Source organism: Neofelis nebulosa, chromosome 14, assembly GCF_028018385.1.
Source record: "Neofelis nebulosa isolate mNeoNeb1 chromosome 14, mNeoNeb1.pri, whole genome shotgun sequence".
Lineage (NCBI taxonomy): Eukaryota > Metazoa > Chordata > Mammalia > Carnivora > Felidae > Neofelis > Neofelis nebulosa.
Genome location: NC_080795.1, coordinates 23,851,038 through 23,870,446, shown reverse-complemented (window position 1 = coordinate 23,870,446; position 19,409 = coordinate 23,851,038). Strand labels below are relative to the sequence as shown.

The window sequence follows — 19,409 nt, the reverse complement described above, 5'->3', positions numbered from 1 at the left end:
CATCTGACTCTTGATTTCAGTTCAGGTCATGATCTCACAGTTTGTGACATCAAGCCCCAGGTCAGGCTCTGTGCTGACAGCACGGAGCCTTCTTGGGATACTCTCTCTGCCCCTCCTTTGCGCTTGCTCTTGCTCTCTCAAACAAAAAACAAAAGAAAATACAGTGTTAATAATCATTTATTTTTTTTAAGCCAGAATTTTTTTCTTTCCTGCCTTGATTCTGTCCTAAGAGGACAGCTCTCACAAAGACCTTTCTGTCTCTGTGTTCTCAGAGCAGGGAGTGCAGGAGAGCCCCCGTCATATCCTGGTTATAGGAGGAACGTCCTGGTGACCGTTAGCACGGTTCCATGAGGGGATGTGAAGTTCCTTCAGGGACATTATGTTTCTATTAGCTGTAGCCACAGTTATATACTCCCATTGGCAGCATTTCCAGGGCAGGTTTCTGATCCAGACTTATAAATCCATGATTTATCCTAAATCCTGATGCATGGTTGTGGTGGAACAGTCGCTTACGTGTTTTTATTATCTTGCTGCTTTTAAGAAAGTGAGCTTGGACAGTATGTGAGGAAAAGAAAAGGTAAACTGGGAAACCTGAGGTAATTTTCATTCCTAAAAGAATACCAGGGAGCCTGGCAGTGAATGCATTTGGCAAAGAAGATGGCGTTGTATGGGTTGAAATTTGGAATTCGCTCTCCAAAAGCTTAGAGAACGAAAGGGTCATTTATTTTTTGCCTTGTGTTTTCATGATACTCAGAACGTAATGATATTCCGTGACACTTGTGTGCCTTCTAGTAAAAACATGCAACTCTGTATTGATCAGTTTTCTTCATCTCTGGTTTGCTACTATGTAGAGAAGTTTGAAAGCCTGTAGCCCTGACTACATGTAACCAAATAGTCTACTAATGGCCCTTCCTTTGTCAGGGACATTTAAAAGTGGTTTCATATTAATTGACAAGTCTGTGCGAGTGAATGCTTTCCTAACATAGTATGTCTAAAATGGTTTTCCTGTTCATTCCAGAAAACAAAAGCTCAGTCTTCTTTACTCCCTACTTGGGCTGTAAAGTTTATGCGGCAAAAAAAATCAAATAGAATCTTGGCTGACAGTAAGTCAGTAAATTGATCATTTTTGAGAGTCCGAGCAGTCAGAGTAAGTATCTCTCAAGTAAATAGGCAGGAATCTGGTTTTTGTATACTTCAGCTGTCTAGGCTGGCTAAATGAATAGGGTCATGTAACTAGTCTGCATTTTAATCCCACTGCCAGCAAAACAAGTATGTTAGTACCAGCATTTGAACGTCAAGGTCTAGAGGCAAAAGTTCCCAGACTTGTAAAATATTTCCTTAAAAGTTAAGCGTCTTCTGGTTCTTCATCACAGATCCTGCCTTTAGGCTAGCTTTGAACTTCCAAAGCTTACGAGACCTCAGCGGAGTTCTCTAGAAAGGTGTTTTTTACATGGTATTTAACTTTTAATGATCAGGGTGCGTTTCAGACCTGTTTTTCTTCTCTGAAGGAACAGCATAACTGCAAGTAAAAACTTACACTTCTGTGCTAGGTAGAAAGTATATCAAGTGTTAGCACTGAAGAAGGGTGGGGACCCCTCAGGAGGGGCAGGTTAGAACCAAGTGTTTCTTAGAATGTCCACTTCTAAAAGCTCAGAAATGAGAAAGCTGGCTTTCTAGGTGCATGTAATTTCTCTTAAGGCTCTCCCAATAGATGCGTCATATTTTACAAAATTCAACATTCGTATCTGGAAGTTGGTCTTTGAAAAATTATTCTACAAATGTGCCAGTAGCACTTAGCCAAGAGCTGGAGGTGTTTCTACTTTTCCTTTCATTATTCGTGTTTCTCAGTTTACTCTGTAAGTTTTTGGTGACTACTCCACGGGTCCCTGCCATGGCTCATCGCTCCCGGGGAATAGCCCCCCGCCCCACCTAATGGATAGTAGGCACCTGGAAGGCGGACAGTGGGACCAAGCCAGTGTCGATGATACAGAATCTCACGCAGCTGAACGCACAGCCAAAGCGCAATTGGATTATGTCAAAAAGGGAAAAGGTGCCACGTGCATTTGCCGTGTTTCTTCACAGAGCAGGCCAACTTAAATATAGCCTACTACCACAACTTGTCCAGAATTAAAATAGCCCAGAACAAGTGGCAAATGGCAGGCAGTGGGGCTCTTTGCCAAGAGATGGCTAAGGGACAGGGAAAATGGGCTTTGGAGATGGATTGTACATGCTTGAATAACAACAGCAAATAGGACACCCCGGGATCCTGCTTTGTAACTTAAATTTCAGGTCAGTGGACATTCCCAGAGCATAAAAGAGAAAACTGGTCAAAACACTCAGAAGCTTCTACGGGTATCTCAGAAACAGATTAAAATGTGCTGTATTATTAATTTTAAATTAGAATCTGGTTCCTGAATTCCAGTTTAATGATTTCTTATCATGAGTCAAGAACAATACCATTGCAATTAGGTTTTCCAGGCATAGGAGATGTTTTAACTGGTGAATTGAATTACATCATAACCCTGTGCTAAATCCTCATTTTGACAAAGGAGCCTGGTGCTGTACATAATGACATTATAATTTAAAAATATAAGCAGCCCTAAAAAAAAAATACCATAAAAATAAATAAAAATGCAAGCAGCCCTGATTTAACTAGTTGCCCAGGCATGTTAGTGGTCAGCACAAGAGTTTTAGCTAGTATTTTGGTTAAATTATTTATTCCTAAAATTATTTCTTTGGTTGGTTTCAGTTTTCCTTACTTCCAACTCTGTCACGTTCCCTGGGATTCACTAAACCAAAAAACACTTTATTAGAGGACTATAAGTACAGTGAAATATTTGCCCCAGATGAGAACAAACAAAAAACTTTCAGACATTCATAATAGTGGTCAATATTTGTTGGTACAGATATATTTCAATCAAATATAATGTCCACATACTAAAATGTGTGTATATTATATGTTTACATATATTTGTGTGTTCTTCCCCTAAAACTCACTGTCTGATTAAACCTACCAAGTAAACATTTAGTACTACTTTGGAAGTGTTTAATGATAGAAGAGATTCATGGTCTTACAGCATTTAAATTGAAAGCTGAGGGGTACCTGGGTGGCTCAGTCGGTTAAGCATACGACTTTGGCTTAGGTCATGATCTCGCAGTCCAGGAGGTTGAGCCCCACATCGGACTCTGTGCGGACAGCTCAGAGCCTGGAGCCTGCTTCGGATTCTGTGTCTCTTTCTCTCTCTCTGCCCGTCCCCCCGCTCACACTCTGTCTCTCCCTTCCTCAAAAATAAATAAATATTAAAAAAAATAAATTGATAGTTACTTTTAAGATTACAAAGCAGGTTTAAAAAAATCATAATCCTGGGTCTATCTAGAATAAAAAAGATTTGCTTTAAAAATTAATTTCAGATTTGTAGAACTAAGGTGATAGGTAAGCTGTTTACTAGAGTTATGCCAGCACTATGGAAAAGAAATGTTAACATAAATTCCATGAAGTTATTTATCATATTAAAATACATCCCTTGTGCTAACTTATTATGTATATAGTGTCTCAGAGCTCATGATACGACAGAGGCCTCTTTCTCAGACCAGCATCAGAACCTTTCTCATTTCATTTTGCCATGCAAGATCATTCGTGTGAGCTGCTATTGCTGTGATGTCTCAGAAAAACATTGCAGAGAAATTTCATATTTACAACTGACTGTTGCCAACAGTGATCATCTGCCAGAGAGAGATTTAAGGGAAAAGAAGCTTTAATTTCACCACCAGCATTGTTGGAATTGCAGTGGGGTCAGAGCAGTATGGTGATGTGTACAATATAAATGTAGTTAAGTAGGGAAAGAAAAGTGAGCATGATATTTAGAATTAAGTAGAAGTATATGTGCCTGGAGTAGCAGATAATTTGAAAGTATTTCTAGACATTTGTAATAATTAAGTACGTGGAGGCTGTGTTTGAGGTAGGAGACATTAGGAGTTGATCATGAAGTGAGGATTTGCATCTCCATGGAAAGATGTCAGGACAGACCAGCCAGGGGTGATTATCTTAGGAAGCCAAATCCAAGGTCTGAAACCTGGAGAAGCATCAGTAGGAAGACAAGGAACAGCGGGACATTCTGAACATTATGTAGGAGCTCCTAAGAGCGTAGATTGCAGCTAAGGCTGCTCCCCAGCCTTGGTCTTTTGTGTGCTGTCTCCTCCTTGTCATGGATGGAAAGAGCTTTTCTCAATCTGTGGAACTCCTCTTCTTACTCTGGGAACAAATGCTATTTTTTAGGTCATTCTAATTCCTCCTTGTGAGAAGCCCTGCCTCTAGGGCAGCAGAGTCCACACGTACTCTAGAAGAACGAGGTCTCTTCAGGACGGGTGTGTTTTATGCATTATGATTGACTCTCAAAGGCATCTCCTTTCTTTGATGTCCTTCATGTTTTCAGGGTATCTGATGGACCCAAGGGCGCCCATTTCATTCTAGAACAAAATGAAGACTGTGAAGTGTAATACTCCATTGTGCCCATTGTGACATTATTTGGGTCCAGAATTATAAATACATTTTACAGGTTTCTACCAGAATCGTACAAAGCCTCTCGTGCTACACGGTCCTCTGCCTTAAGTGCAAGGGGATTTTTCACATTCCTACCTCAGATAGGGCAGAGCAGCCCTAAGGCAAGAGCATGTCCTATTGTCCCCAAGACTGTTGTCATTTCAGTAGATACCGTGATTGTATTGAAAAGGAAGGAAACACTATTTCCAGTACTCTTGCTGTGACTAGAACTTAGCACAATCAGGAAATCCAACTTGGAAAGTAGAGCCCAATGCTCTGAGGTAAACCTGCAGACCTCTAAAGCATCTGTCAGAAAGCAGTGAAGCGGCACGTAAGACCCTGGATCTCTCTGCCAGGGGAAGAGTAGGCTTTGGAGTTTGCCAGGTAATTCTTCCTGTCCCTCCAGAGTTCACTCTGACTTTCCTCCAGTCATAAGATAGCAATTAGTAGATTTTTAATTTGGGGCCTTAGAGGAAATCCTTACTTTAATGCAGATCACATCCTAAATTCCCCCCATTCTTGGGATGTGCAGTATTCCTTCTATGCCTGGAATTCTTCCTGATATTCTTTGGACTTGATCTGAACCTCGGATTGGTGAGAAGTAGCTCCATTTGGGTCAATGCATCTGTCTCCTAAGGAACGGAGTCCCGGAAGACAGCCCCTGCATTCCCTGGGGCCTGCAGCAGGGGCCCATCCATGCTGCTGAGAGGCATGGCATCCCAGGCCCCTGTGTCAATCCCACAGAGAAGAAAATTAAAGGTTAAAAGTTCATCAATATGTGTCTTGAGTAGAAACCCAGGCAGACAGCAGGCGGACAACAACAGGAGTATTCCAAGTAGCATAAGCACCATAAAAATATAGTATTGGAGCAGATCACTCATAGTCTATTGAGATCAGAAGGAAAAGATTATTATTATTTGAGCCAGAATATAACATGATTCTTTTTTTTACTTCCTTTGAATCCTGCCTTGTGTTTCTACCACCATCGCTAATGAAATATACATTTTTATCTCAGTATACATATATTCATCTTCAAGACTGCCTCTGCCCCCCAAATCGTATTGTTACTTTTATTGAAAGATGCAGCACAGAAAACCAGTTACCCTGGTTTATATATCTGTTTTCTGTTTCCATTTTTCTGTGTCCCAGGGTAGGCCATTATTTTATCTATTGAATACTGGGATGAAAAATTGCTGTTCTCAGTTTAACACAGCAAATACTGAATACAGGTAAAATTACAACAGAAATTTTTTGAGATTCTCATGGAGATGAAGAAGAAAACTTTTTAAGAATTCCGGAAGAACTGGATGATCTTCTGATATCTCCTTTTAAAGTCGGAGGCGTTAATTACTGATTTGGTGATATGGGGAAAGGCAACTATGAGTTGGATGAATCTGTAGTATTTTTAACACCACCTAAAAATGTTCCTGCTAAAGAATACCCTTGATGAAAACCGAATCTTTCCTATAGTCTATAGTGAGATGTTTTCTAAGCTGTGTTATTTTCATTTGAAAGTCAGCCAAGACTGATTTTTTAAAAATATTTAAAGAAGAAAGCTCAAAATTTGCATTTTTCAATGGGAGTCATAAGTCTGTTAATTTTAAAGCATTGGATAGAGAAATGAGGGCAACAGAGAAAGGCATGAATATAAGAACAATGGATATGAATGAATTTTTATAGCAGAAAGAAGTTTATTACCGGAAAATGAAATTAAATACAATGTTTGCTAAAGCAAAATCCAGAGGATAATAATACAGAAATCATTTCACAACATAGTCACCCCACTTTGCCCTAAAGTTTCAAAGACGGGTTCTGCCCTTTCATCCCACTGGGGACCGTGTGGGCTCTCAGAGGCCCTTCCAGTTCTAAGTGCGTTTTTTCATCTGTCTGGTGAAGCAGAACTTTCGAGAGTCACTTCCTCAAAACCAGAAGATTAACATAAATCAGAGCAAATCCTGTATGCTTTTTATATTGTCCCCAGTACCTGTTGCAGCAAAAGACTGAAGATTTAAAGTAAACATAGTCAAGGATTCTTAGTCGAACTGTTGAGTGATTCGTTGTCACAAACCAGTCATGAAATAACTGGGTTACCTGAATTACAGTTTCTACAAGGAAACATGAAGTGACTAAAACTAGTTTGCTGAGAGAATAACCACAGCTGACCCTTGAACTTAGACATGGATTTTTTTTTTTTTTGGCACAATACACTGTAAATATATTTTCTCTTACTATGTTCTTAATACCATTTTCTTTTCTCAGACTTCCTTGATTGTAAGAATATTAATACATATTTTAAAAATACGTGTCGATGGACTGTTTACGTGATCAGTAAAGCTTCTGCTCAACAGTCGGCAGTTAGTAGTTAAGTTTTGGGAGAGTCGAAAGTTGCCCGTGGATTTTTGACCATGCGGGGAGTTGGTGCCGCTCACCCCTATATTGTTCAAGGGTCCACTGTTTATCCCTTCTGTTTCGGCATCCCTGTCAAAGAAGTCTCATAAATTCTACACCTTCAAAACATGCACATTTAGCATGACAGAGCTCAAGATGCAGGATGGTTTTGCACGGCCAGTCCCAAGTCAGCTTTTGCTAATACTGTTCCACATCTAATGTTCAACAGAGGAATAGGTTCCTTGTTGTTCACCGTCAAAGCATATCTAAATAGAACAAAGTGAAGTGGAAACTGGTAGATTTGGGATATTTAGAGAGCCATTTTAGGTCATCTGAGATAGAAAACGGGTATCTTATTACCTAAGAGAATGTGTTTCAACTATGAGTTCAGGGAGGAATTCTGAGGGTTTTACGTGATTTTTATGAGTGAATGCTGTTCTCTTAATTTTTCCTAATGTAGAAATATTTATCAAATGGAATAGCTTGAGCACCAGGATGTACATTTAATGGGTACTGGTGGCAGGAAGGTGGAGATTAGGTCCACCTGTGAGCCAGTCACCCTGTCAGCCTGTCACTCAGCTGAACGCCATTGGCTGCTATCATGTGTCTTGATCGCTGGGTAGTCTTAAGTTGCTCTTCTTCTTAGTCATACTGTACTTTAATTTGTAGCCATAATGGACCCCTGGTAAAGGATAAGAAGTATAACAACACTGATGAAGAAATAAAAATAGCATTGACATGCCAATTCTTTTTTTTTTTTAATTAACTTTTGAGAGAGAGAGAGAAAGCACACATAAGCAGGGGAGGGACAAAGAGGGAGGGAGAGAGAGAGGGTGGGGGGAATCCCAAGCAGGCTCATGCTGTCAGCACAGAGCCCGGTGTGGGGGCTCGAACCCACAAACCATGAGATCATGACCTGAGCCAAGATCAAGAATCGGACGCCCACCTGTCTGAGCCACCCAGGTGCCCCTGACTTGCCAGTTCTTATTACCCAGGTCTTCTCTGTTCTGAGGGTTGCAAAGTTCTTACCAGACACATCCAGATGTTTCTGTTACAGTGCTGAATAGAAAATAAAGTCATGGTGTCTAGTGTCATTTTATTGAACGTGCATCCATTTTCAAATAATTTGACCCATCTTTTGTTACTAAGAGCCTCCTGGCTGATAATTTGAACTGAAAGTATACCCTTTAGTAGTATATCAGATTCGGTCTCAGAATAAGGAGTTTCTATGAATCTGCCATAGGAAAGACAGAAGCCTTACTTTGATCAATTAAAAAACACCTAAAACTATAATAATAGTCTGCATTGATAGGACTTCGCAATTACCAAATTGCCTTTACATTCTTCTCTTGGTCCTTATTTAACCCTTGCTGTTTCCCCTGGTCCACAGTCCACCATTGGCTATGTGCCCTGTCTCCCTACCTAAGGTTCTGTCTCTGTCCTCCTCGTTGATGCATCTACCCTGCGTCAAGGCCATCTTCTACTTTCTATGCTTCTCCCAGAAGAGAGAGCCTTTCAAGAGGAAGATGTGATGGAGTCATGGAGACCTGAAGTCAGGTCCTCCTGGTCCTGTTCAGCAATTCCAGTACTCCTTGTTTCCATTCCCTAGAACTTTTGTACAGTTCTGATTCCAAATCTTCACCTTTTTGACCCCTCAGATTCTTCCCACTGGCCCTAAATTTTAGCAGAAGACTAATAATGGCCATTTATTGATTCCATACCCTAAGTTAGGACTGAGTATTTCATATCAATCAATTGTGATCCAGAACAACTCTACAAGGTAATATCCTCCCCCATTTTATACATAAGGAATTGAGGAGAAAGGAATACAGTATGTGATAACCTGGAGTTTAAACCCAGGCCTGTCTGGTTTCAAAGCCCACTGCATTCTCGAGCTCTTGCAGGCTTTCAAAGGATCTTTCAGATAACCTTAAAACATTGGATGGATCCATCACTGTTCTTATGTTTTTTCCTGTTTCCTTTCTTTTGCCTCATCCAGGACCTGTCTCCAGCAATTGTCACCTCAAAGATTCTTCATTTTCTGCTGTTGTCCGGGCATCTTTCTTCCCACCTCGTGATAAGATCAGTTTTCATTTTCTTAAGAGTAAAACGTCTTTTCCCTTGGCCCAGCTAATCGTTCTGGTTACTGTCCACATTTCCTCCTGCCTTTCTGTGTCAAAGGTCTCCAGCATGTGGCCCACACCTGCTTCCTCCACTTCCTCTGCCCATTTCCTCACCAGCCCCCCATCTAACTGGCTTCTGCAGTGGGACTGCTTGTTAGTACTACCCTCTCAAAGGTTCTTATCAAGTTCAGCAGCCTCTCCTATGCCCTCCCCTTTCCCCAGCACCATCAACCCTTACTCAGATTCTAAATGTGCTTGTTTCAGCACCATTTCTATCTGTAGTAAGTAAGCCATTCATCTGGATACCGAGTTAGATACAGTATTTTGGGGTTATCTTCTGTGTTTCTCTCCTTACCCATTTACCATTCCACAAGTATTCAGCCTCTGTTCCAGGATTTTTATTAAGAGCTGGCTTAACACAGAGGCTGCCCTCATGTTTCAGACTTCTGATAGTCCTTCCCTTAAAACGTCCATGGATTGTTCCTTCCAGCTCTTGCCCTCACTAGATTAGATACTTAGCATGCCCTGGCTTGGACTAGTGCAGTGGCTTCTTATCTGAGAGCCTAACCTTTGGTCTTTTCTCCTCACTTCCCCCAGTACACCTAGGATGCTCCATAAATACTTGTATATCGGGTGATTTTTTTTAATTTTTTATTGTAAAATATACACAACATAAAATCTACAGTCCTAACCATTTTTAAGTGTGCAGTTCAATAGTGTTTAGTACATTCACACTATTATGCAACCCATCTTGAGAACTTTTTTATCTTGCAAAACTAAAACCTATACCTGGTGAATGATAGCTCCTTGTACCCCTTGCTTTAGCCCCCTGGCAACCACACATCTTTCTGTCCCTATGAACTTGACTTCTCTGGGGACCTCCTGTGAATGAAATCATTGGATGTGTGTCCTTTTATGACTGACTTGCTTCACTTAGTGTAATGTCCTCAAGGTCCATCTGTGTTTTATAGCATGTGTCAGAATTCCCTTCTTTTTTAATGTTGAATAATATTCTGTGTATGTATACGCCATGTTTTGTTTATTGATTCATTCACTAATGGGCACTTGGGTTGTTTCTACCGTTTGGCCATTGTGAATGAATAGTGCTGCTAAGAAAATGGGTGTACAGATCTCTCTTTGAGACCCTGCTGTCACTTCTGGCCAGACACCCAAAAGTAGAATTGGTGGATCATACGGTAAATCTATTTTTAATTTTTTGAGGATCCTCCATACTATTCTGTATAACAGCTGTGCCATCTTGCGCTCCCTCCAGCAGTGCACGAGCTTCCAAATTTCTTAGCATTCTCATCAGCACTTGTTGTTTTCTCTTCTTTTTGTTTTTCACAGTAGCCATCCTAATGAGTGTGAGGTAGTATCTCATTGTGATTTTCACATGCATTTCTCTTATGACTAGCAATGGTGAGCATCCTCCCATGCTATTTGTATATCTTCTTTGCAGAAACGTCTATTCAAGTCCCTTGCCCTTTTTTTAGTTGGCCTTTTTTGTTACTGAGTTGAAGGAGTTCTTACATATTATTCTGGATATTAACCCATGATCAGATAAATGGTCAGCAAATTTTTTCTCCCACTCGGTGAGTTACCAGTGATTATATTTTAAAGAGAAGTTGTAATCTTATTTAGTGCTTATTTAGTGCTAGTTTTTAAACTTTAGAATGACCTTCATTAAAAAGGACTTTTTCTAAAAATTATTTAAAGAATAAAACATACCTTAAATTTGTTTTTTCATCAGATTTTTCTCAGTGCATAAAATACATAGGGAGGTGACTTTTAGGTAAGTTGTATAAAATTCAGAATAAAGTAGAAGATAGCCAGTTATTTATTTGGCCTCTTTCAGCTGAGGATTATAAATGTGCTTTTGACCTGGCCTGTCCAGAGAATACAGCCTTTAAGCTTATTAAGTTTGATCAAATGTTAGAGAATAAAATCTGTAATATACATAAAAATGAAGATTTGTTTTTCAAGCTTGAAAGTATTCTGAATATAGAAGAAAATCCTATAAAGGAAGTTGAATAGTAGGTTCTGCTCATCCGTAAGTTATGATGTGTGTTCCTCAGCTTTAACACACAGTGAGGGGTTAGAGTTCAGAAAACTTAGTATAACAAGAGCTTATTGATCTGGTGATTTTTTTTTTCAATATCCTGCCAGTTTCCAAAAAAGGATTTGCAGGACATTATGGTTCACATTCATAGTAGCATCCTGACATTGGGGAATGTTAAAGCCATGTAGCTAGAGAAGATAACCATACACATAGATTGAGGATAGTTTTACTCCCAAGATTCCTCGTAGCCTTAACAAAAAGAGAAATGATAGATTATGTAGTTCTCATCGTATGATACAAGGAGGTGCACAAATTTATCATCAGAGACCTTTTTTTTTTTTTCCCCCTGGGACTAAACTGTAAGAGGAATGTGTCACCAAGGTCTGTATAAACATAATGGTGTCACACATAATGGACAACATTTTACAAAAGTTATGTAAACATTCTTCATATGGATCTTGGTTCTTCCTCCCTCCCTTTGATAAAAAGCCAAAAGTATGATATGAATTATGATTCTATGAAGGGATTTCTATGATAGCTAAGGAGGTGTGGTTTGACTTTTGATCTCTGGGACAAGAATCATCTGTGGCCTAGACTTGCCTTAGTGTAGTCTCTGGCTAGTAATGCTTTCAAAGCCGGTGTTATCACACCTCTGAGAAAGTTTGAGCCCTTGAAAGATCAAATACCAAACTTCAATGGGAATATCGTGCTCCTTCGTTTACATTTTATGTCTCAATCACTTGCTATCACTTTTAGGAAAAGAAGCATTGGGACTTCTGCTCAGGTCATGATCTCGTGGTTTGTGAGTTTGAGCCCCTCGTCGCTCTCTGTGCTGACAGCTCAGAGCCTGGAGCCTGCTTCGGATTTTGTGTCTCCCCCTCTCTCTGCCCCACTCACACTCTGTCTGTCTGTCTGTCTCTCTCTCTCTCTCTCTCTTTCAAAAAATAAACATTAAAAAAAAAAAAGTTGAGACAGGCATCTAAGGGGCCCATCTGCACCTTAGCAGGAGGGAGTATATGCTGAGCCTTGCCAGGCTGGTCTTATCAGAGAATCAAATCAAGATTGAAAGAACAGTTTCTTCCGGGTGCAAGAACTCAGAAATCATGCCTCATTTTTAAGCCGAGGTCTTTGTAGTCACCTCACTCTTACTCCTGTCAGGAGTATTCCTTAACAGACTGATTTCTTCTTAAAAAGGACTACAATTGTATACACAAGATGATTGGCTTTCACAAATCTGGGTCTCTTGTAAATGAATAAGGTCACAGTCCAAAAGGAAGGCTAACAGGTTATATCTGTTGCATTTTCTTACCATGATGTCTTAACCCAGGAAAGAGTTTTAGCTCTTATCAGGCATTTCCAAGAGAACCAGAAGGGAAATAGGATGGTCGGCAGTAAAGATAGAAGCAGGGTCTGTTCTGCCTCTGTGGTAGCCCCAGTGGGAGACAGTGGCTGTGACCAGACCAGGCGCAGGGATGCGAACAAGAACCAGCTGGATTGAGGATGTGTTTTGGAGGTAGTTCCAGCTGGATTTGCCGACTGTGGCTATGGCGTGTGACCAAAAGGGAGGCCTCAGGGGTGACTCCAAGGGTGTAGGCTTCAGGAACTGGAAGAATGGGGTTGCCATCACCTGAGATTTGGATTCTTAATGCACAGTTGCTCTCATTTTAAAGTTTTCCTAATAATCTTTAAATGTTGGGACATCAAGGCAAATCACACGTATGACCCCTGAACCAAGTAGATCATAGGCTCTGCCATCAAATTTTAAATCCTATCAGTGAGCTGACTTTGATTTAATATAACAAATTTTAAAAGACCTCAAAATCCACATTTTTTAAAAAGCAGTTACTGTTGGGGAGAGAATATGTAAAAAGCAGAAAGAACAAAATTTGTAAATGTGGTATACAGTTTGTCCATTCTAAATTAAAATCTTCATCAGCCGTGTCAGCGAGTGGATGAGTGAAAGGTTGAAGTTAGAAGTTGGGACAGACATCCAAGCGGTCAGCATGTTACCTTAGCAGGAGTGAGTATATGCCAGGCATGTTTAATATATTGTCGATAGACTTTTGTGTGTATGTAAAAGCATTACTAGGTTTAAGAAAAATCAGGAAAGCAGGACTATTTTGTTCTGAGCATGGTGACTTGAGAGTTTGTGAAAAAACTATTTCATTAAAGAAAGAAACTCCGATATTCATCATCAAATTACTGATTGGAAAAATAGGTTGAGATTAAGTACCTTTATACAGAGGATGCCTCACATCCAGAAATTTCACATTTACCATTTTGGCTTTTCACACATGACCTTTGTGGGGCTTATGTCCAGGGGGACATCACCCAGCTGCTTGTGTGAGCTTAGCCAGCCTCTCAGGTCTCTTTGCCTCTTCACCCATACATAGTAACTCTCTACAAGCTAAAACTGTGGGTCTATTTGTAAAATTATGGCCCTAACAGAAAGTCGACAGCCAATGCCCAACTGAAAGAAGTTGCTTTCTACTTACTTTTCACTGCATTTTATGGGAGCGAGTGTATGTGATCATGGTGTTTTGAGATTGGTGAGGGTCTGACCACTTACAGGTATCAGCAGTGTTTGAATATGTGAAAGACTTACTGGGCATGTGTGCTCCGTGTGTGTGTGTGTGTGTGTGTGTGTGTGTGTGTGTGTGTGTGTGTGTGTGTGTGTGTTTTCCATGTGACCAGCTACAGCAGCAAGGCGTCCACTTTGCATTGTTTCAGCTGACCTCCCCAGACTGACTTGCCTGAACCCCCCACCCCCCCACCCCATGAACAATGGCATGTCTTACCACTTGGCTGAATAAAGGGGTTGTGTGTGGCTCTGGAACTGAGCCTGGGATTTGAACACATGAATTCACTAACATGAGCCAGAGTTAAGCCCGGATTTTTCCCCGGGCTAATATCTAGACCTGTCAGTGGCCTGGCCACCCCAAGCTGGCGGTGACAGCAAACTCAGATGGGTTCCTTTTCTCTTCTGCTTCCTGTCTTTGGGTCCAGGGCGACCAAAAGCACTCACGCAGGCCTCTTGTTTAGGTTTTGAATGTGGTTTTGACTCATCTTGCTGGCTGTGCAGGAGCCTTGATGCAGGGTGGGGCACTAGATGGAAAGGTTCCCCTCCCTGTTTGGGCTTACAGGAAGGAGCAAGTAAAAAAGTAAAGGGTCACGGCCTTACTGACACTGTACTTCCAAAATATATTTGTAGAAAGGTTAAGCTATATCTGTTTATTCTCCAGCTTAGCATATTGTAAAAAGTGGTGGAGATAAATGGTACCATTTTATGGTGGTGCATTGTGATAGTATCAGAATAAACTGTTTGTACTTAGGTTTACAAATTTATCATTGAAGGGCTAGCAGATTTTATTATAAGGCAGCATAACTGTACTCTTCTGGCTTCATTAATTATGATGCCTAGACATAGTTAGGCTCTATCTAAGAATAGATAAAATGGAAAATAATTCTGAGAAAAAGGGTTGGGGATTCTGAGAAACTGAAAGAACATAACACAGAGCATCCATTGATTCTCAGACTCAACACGGGGACTAACCGTTAATTTTGTTTCCATTTCATGGTCCCTTATAACCTAAAATGTCCTCTGTGATTCAGAAATAACAATTTTGATGATTGGAAGTTGATCCATTCATTTTTAATTAGTGAATTTTATTTTTTAGAGCAGTTTTAAATTTATAGAAAAATTGAGCAGAAAGCATGGAGTTCGTTCCCATGTATATATACCTCCTCTCCCCACACCCACAGTTTCCCCTATTATTAACATCTTGCAGGAGAAGTACATTTGGAACAGTTGAACCAGTATTGACATACTAATATTATCTAAAGTCCATAGTTGGTGTTAGAGCTCACTCTTCTTTAGTGGATTTTGACACATGCATAATGTCACATGTCATACAGAGTAGTTTCATTGCCCTCAGTTTTTCCTGTGTTCCACCTCTTCATTCCTCCCCCACTTTTGCCCTGAAGCCTTGGCCACCACTTATCTTCTTACTGGCTTTATGATTGTGTCAATCTGTTCATTTTTAAGCAACTACCCAGATGTTCCTAAGGAAGCATCATTCAATCCTTTATTCATAAAATGAGCCCCCAATAAACTCTGTGTGCTAGGCAGTGTTGTACACATTGAGAATCTAGCAGAGAACCAGAAATGTAAAATCCCGGTCTTTGGGAAGCTTACATCCTAGTACAGCCAGCCTCCAAGCTTCGCTAAGTCCTGCGGAGGAGTGAGGAGTCCCCTGAGGACACAGAATGAGAGGAGGTAGTTGGAGAATTTGAGAACGGGACCTCCTGCCAGTGAGCCCCCACCCCCGTCTCAGGTCAGACCCCATCTTCCCCACGTCCTCCTGCAGCTAGTCCCAGCTGGCCTGCACCAGCTGCCACCTGCGTTTTCCCCACTAAGAACTGCTAGGGCACAATGCTATTTCCCAACTTTTCGTCTCCTGCTGTTTCTGAAATAAGCGCAAGCACCTCTTTCAGACTTTCATTTAGCTTTTACTACTAGTTATCTACAGCCGTGCCTGGTGCTAGTAAAATAGGATGGAAGGTTAACAGAACTCTAAGAAATATATGCCCATGACTATCATCTAAATACTAACTGGACAAGATCTTCTTTGGAAGGAGATGACCCAGAGCTCCCCGTCTTGCCCTCTAAATCCTCTCTGCTTGGGCAGGTGGACATCAGTTCTCCTGCCTTGCCATAAGAACCCCACCCCACCCCACCCCCGCCATTCTCTACCCAGCTGCCTTCTCCCTCACCCTAGTCCTCTGGAAAGAGAAGAGGTTTTGTCAGTTGAGGATGGGCCAAGGGGCAGGTAGAAGGTTGAAAGACATCTGTTTCTTCCTCCCCAACTCTGTCTCCTTGTTTCACACAAAAACATATACATAAAGTTAAATGGGCTCCTTAGAACCTCCAGAGCACAATCCTAAGAGCACACTCTGTGCTCTGCTTCTACAGGCTGGTGAGAGCCCATTGTGTGCGTGTCTCCCCAGCTACACATTCAGTGACATCACATTGGTCGCTTCAGTTGGTCAAGGAGGGAGTATCTATACCACAGTAATCAGTGCCACAAATAAAGAGTTTTACTACTTTTTTTCCAGAATTACTCTTCCAGCATGCTATCGGGCAGACCCTTGTCGATCAAATTCTTATTTTGATTCTACCATAGGAAATTAAATTCACGAACACTATATATTCATAAGCTCTAACTCTACTCTCCATGGTTTGGAGCAGGGGAGATTTGATCAGTCAGCAGGAGTCAGCAGGAGATTTGATCCCGTGTTTTGAAAACCAGGCTTTGCATCAAGCTGCACAGAACTTGCTCACCCTTTTCATTTCCCTTGAAAGGACTGAGGCAATATACGGGTGGTTTCATCCATGTCGTCGTCATTGATCTCTCACAATATGACCATAAAACTTGCAGTTGGAGGCGTGTGACCACGATCACAGCATTTTCCTCCCCAGACCGCAGACAGCTTGCATGTCCGTGTGTGATTAACAAGGTGCCGCCCTTGCTGACTCGCCCTTTGTGCTCCGTGTAGGACCGCACACGCACGAGCGAAAGCTGACGCCGCTGACCAGGCAGCTCAGGCTGCCCGCCAGGAGTGTGACATCGCAAGAGCTGTGGCCAGGGAGCTGTCGCCGGACTTCTACCAACCAGGTGAGACTGTTGTCCGGTGATGGGAGAGGTAGGGGTATTGCCTCTGGTCTCCTTTTTTTTTTTTTTTTCCCTCCTTAAAGGTCTATGCTTCGTGAATACCAGCAGTACTGCAAAACAAGTAGGTACAAAAAGTCCTAAGCATTTGAAGTCTGAATGTTAGTGGTGGAGATTTGGCTTATTGCCCAATGTCTCTCCCTTCCTGCCTCCCGACTCCTAGGCCACAAACTTGGAGCTGACAGCAGTAAACGAAATGGGAATCTAAAAGAAGCATCTGATTCTAAGAAACGGTGCTAGTGTGTTAGTGACCACTGCAGATGTTGTAACAAATCTCCAAAATCAGAGGCACGTATAACAATACCATTAGCAGTAGTAAAGAAATGAGCTAGTAACTACTGTGACTAATTTTTTTAATATACTTGAACTAAAGTTCAAAGGACTGTGGTTAGGTAAGGAAGTAAATCACTTAAAAACAGATTAATTTGCACAGATTAAGAGGAAATTCCAGGTCATAGTAGAAGAAATTAAAATAACCTCAAAAAAAATCAATCCAGATCATCTATCTCTCAAATGTCTTAAAATAGCAATATACAAATATTTGCAGTAGGTTTAAATATTTAAGTCCCTTTTAGTGGTTTCCTAGTAGATTGTTTCTATCCCTTTCTATAATGCTCGCCTCTTTTTTATATATGTTTCTTCATTGTTTTAGAACCCACAGTTCCCTAGTGTTTGAGGGGGTCAACAGATTTCTAGATGAAGGGATCAAAATCAATGCTTTAAATTTCTTAGTATCACAATTTATAGTTTCTTGGTAAAGAATCTTTCCACACTGGTTTCTGTTAAGCTGGAAAACAAGCACCCTGCACAACACAGGTGTTCAATCCATGTTTGCTTCCAATAAACGTCCTAGAATCCTGGAGCCCACAGGGCACCGTAACTAAATGAACAAGGCAGGTCCAAGTGCACAGAATAACAAGATCCATACCAAAGCTACAAACTTGGCTGTAATAAAGGATGGAGGAATGAGAATGAGGGACATGGTGATTTTTTTTTTCCTACAAAGAATGAAGACCGGGTAAAAGGCTGGGTTGAGAAGACCCTGTTCTTCTAGGAGAATGGAGAGGGGCCCAGTCTAGCCGCTGAGCGCTAGGGCTGTCAGAGTACCTTCCATAGTAGTTCACTTCCAGGGAGACAACCACAGTCATGGGGGTTTTCTTTCATGTGCCTCCTTTTTAAACCTCTGGGTGAGATTTCAGCCATTTAATACATGCATATATTTCTAAGAAAGGGAAACTCTGCTCATTGCAGTGACCGCTGCTAGGAATAAACTATGTTCTGGTGTGAAATGAACTCACACTTCTCTGGTGCCTAAGTACGTCAGTCACTACCTGTTGGTGTGAGAGCTGCAGACAGAGTTCAGCCACCCAGGAGGGACCGTCCTTTGCCCTCCCCAGTGACACTGCCATTGGGAAGCAGCTCAGCAGTCAGGAGCTAGTGCTGCTTCATGGAGGAGCCCTGGGCTGGAGCTACTTGGAAAGCAGACAAACTTAGTATTGTTGTCTGTTGTTAATTCTCCTGGGGAATAGCGTCCCAATAGATTTCTGTTAGGTGTTACCAAGAGGTAAATGATACTGAAGGTCATCTCAGTTGCCCAGACTAAATGGTTTTAAAAGCCTTTTATGGCATAAAAGCATTGGAGGGAAAAAAAATATTGTGGGAAAATGTAATTCCAGCCTCGGAGCTAACATGCCAGCTTCATACACGCAAGTTGTCCATCAGTAATGAATACATCACAGTAGCACGAGATGACAACGGGTCTATTGGAGACAAGAGCTAAGGGGAAGGCTGCAATCCCCTTTGACCCATAGCCAACTCTTCCTTCAGCAGCTGGATAGAAAGCCTTTTCTGTACTAAGTATTATTGATCTTCTCAAGGGAGCATAACTCAAGCTTTCCACTCTGCATTTATAGGGTGATCAAATCAGATAGACATTTCTAAAAGGGCTTTCAAGTCCTTTTTCTAAGTCAGGCTGCTCATTTAATTCACATATCTTAGATATAAATATTTCCATTGTTTGAAATGCATTTGTCGTACATAGAAGCTGTTGGCCCTGGAATAAAGGAGGTCTGTTGTAGCTTACACTTTGAACACTTTCTCAGGAGCAGGCAGTATCTTCAGATATTTACCATCTTAGTTAAATCTAATGCTTTTAGTTCAAAACCACATTATTCTACAGTTCAGTTAAAAACTAAGAGAAAAATAGGAGCATGTGGGATGGCTTTGTCACTCAAAGGGTTAAGTTCTAATGAGTAACAGAAAGCATACCTGTGGAGGTATGTGAATGTATGTGTAGATAATTGCACGTGTACACACACAGAAACCTACACTGTCATGTGTGAGTGGCACGGCAAGGCATCCCCCAGGAACTCAGAAATGAGAGTTCCCTCTGAGAGTGAAATATTAAAATGAGCCTGTGATGCTGCACAAAGATATACAAAGTGAGCATAAGTAATAGCACAGCTGTATTACAGCAAGATTTCTTTGTAACCTAAGTGTATTAAAACATCTAAACAATTGGTCACGGAAAGTAGTATAGAGAAAAAAAAAAAAGAAAAAGCCACAGAGGC

At 41.1% G+C, this 19,409-nt stretch overlaps 1 protein-coding gene across 4 annotated transcripts in view; it reads left to right on the top strand.

The window, feature by feature from the left end:
* Positions 1–19,409, top strand: part of JPH1 (junctophilin 1) — an 84,440-nt gene that overhangs the window by 42,672 nt on the left and 22,359 nt on the right. For all 4 annotated transcript variants that reach the window (XM_058699881.1, XM_058699879.1, XM_058699880.1 and 1 more), the window contains exon 3: positions 16,667–16,785. In XM_058699881.1, the coding sequence (XP_058555864.1) occupies positions 16,667–16,785 (119 nt within the window). The remainder of the gene's footprint in view (positions 1–16,666; positions 16,786–19,409) is intronic.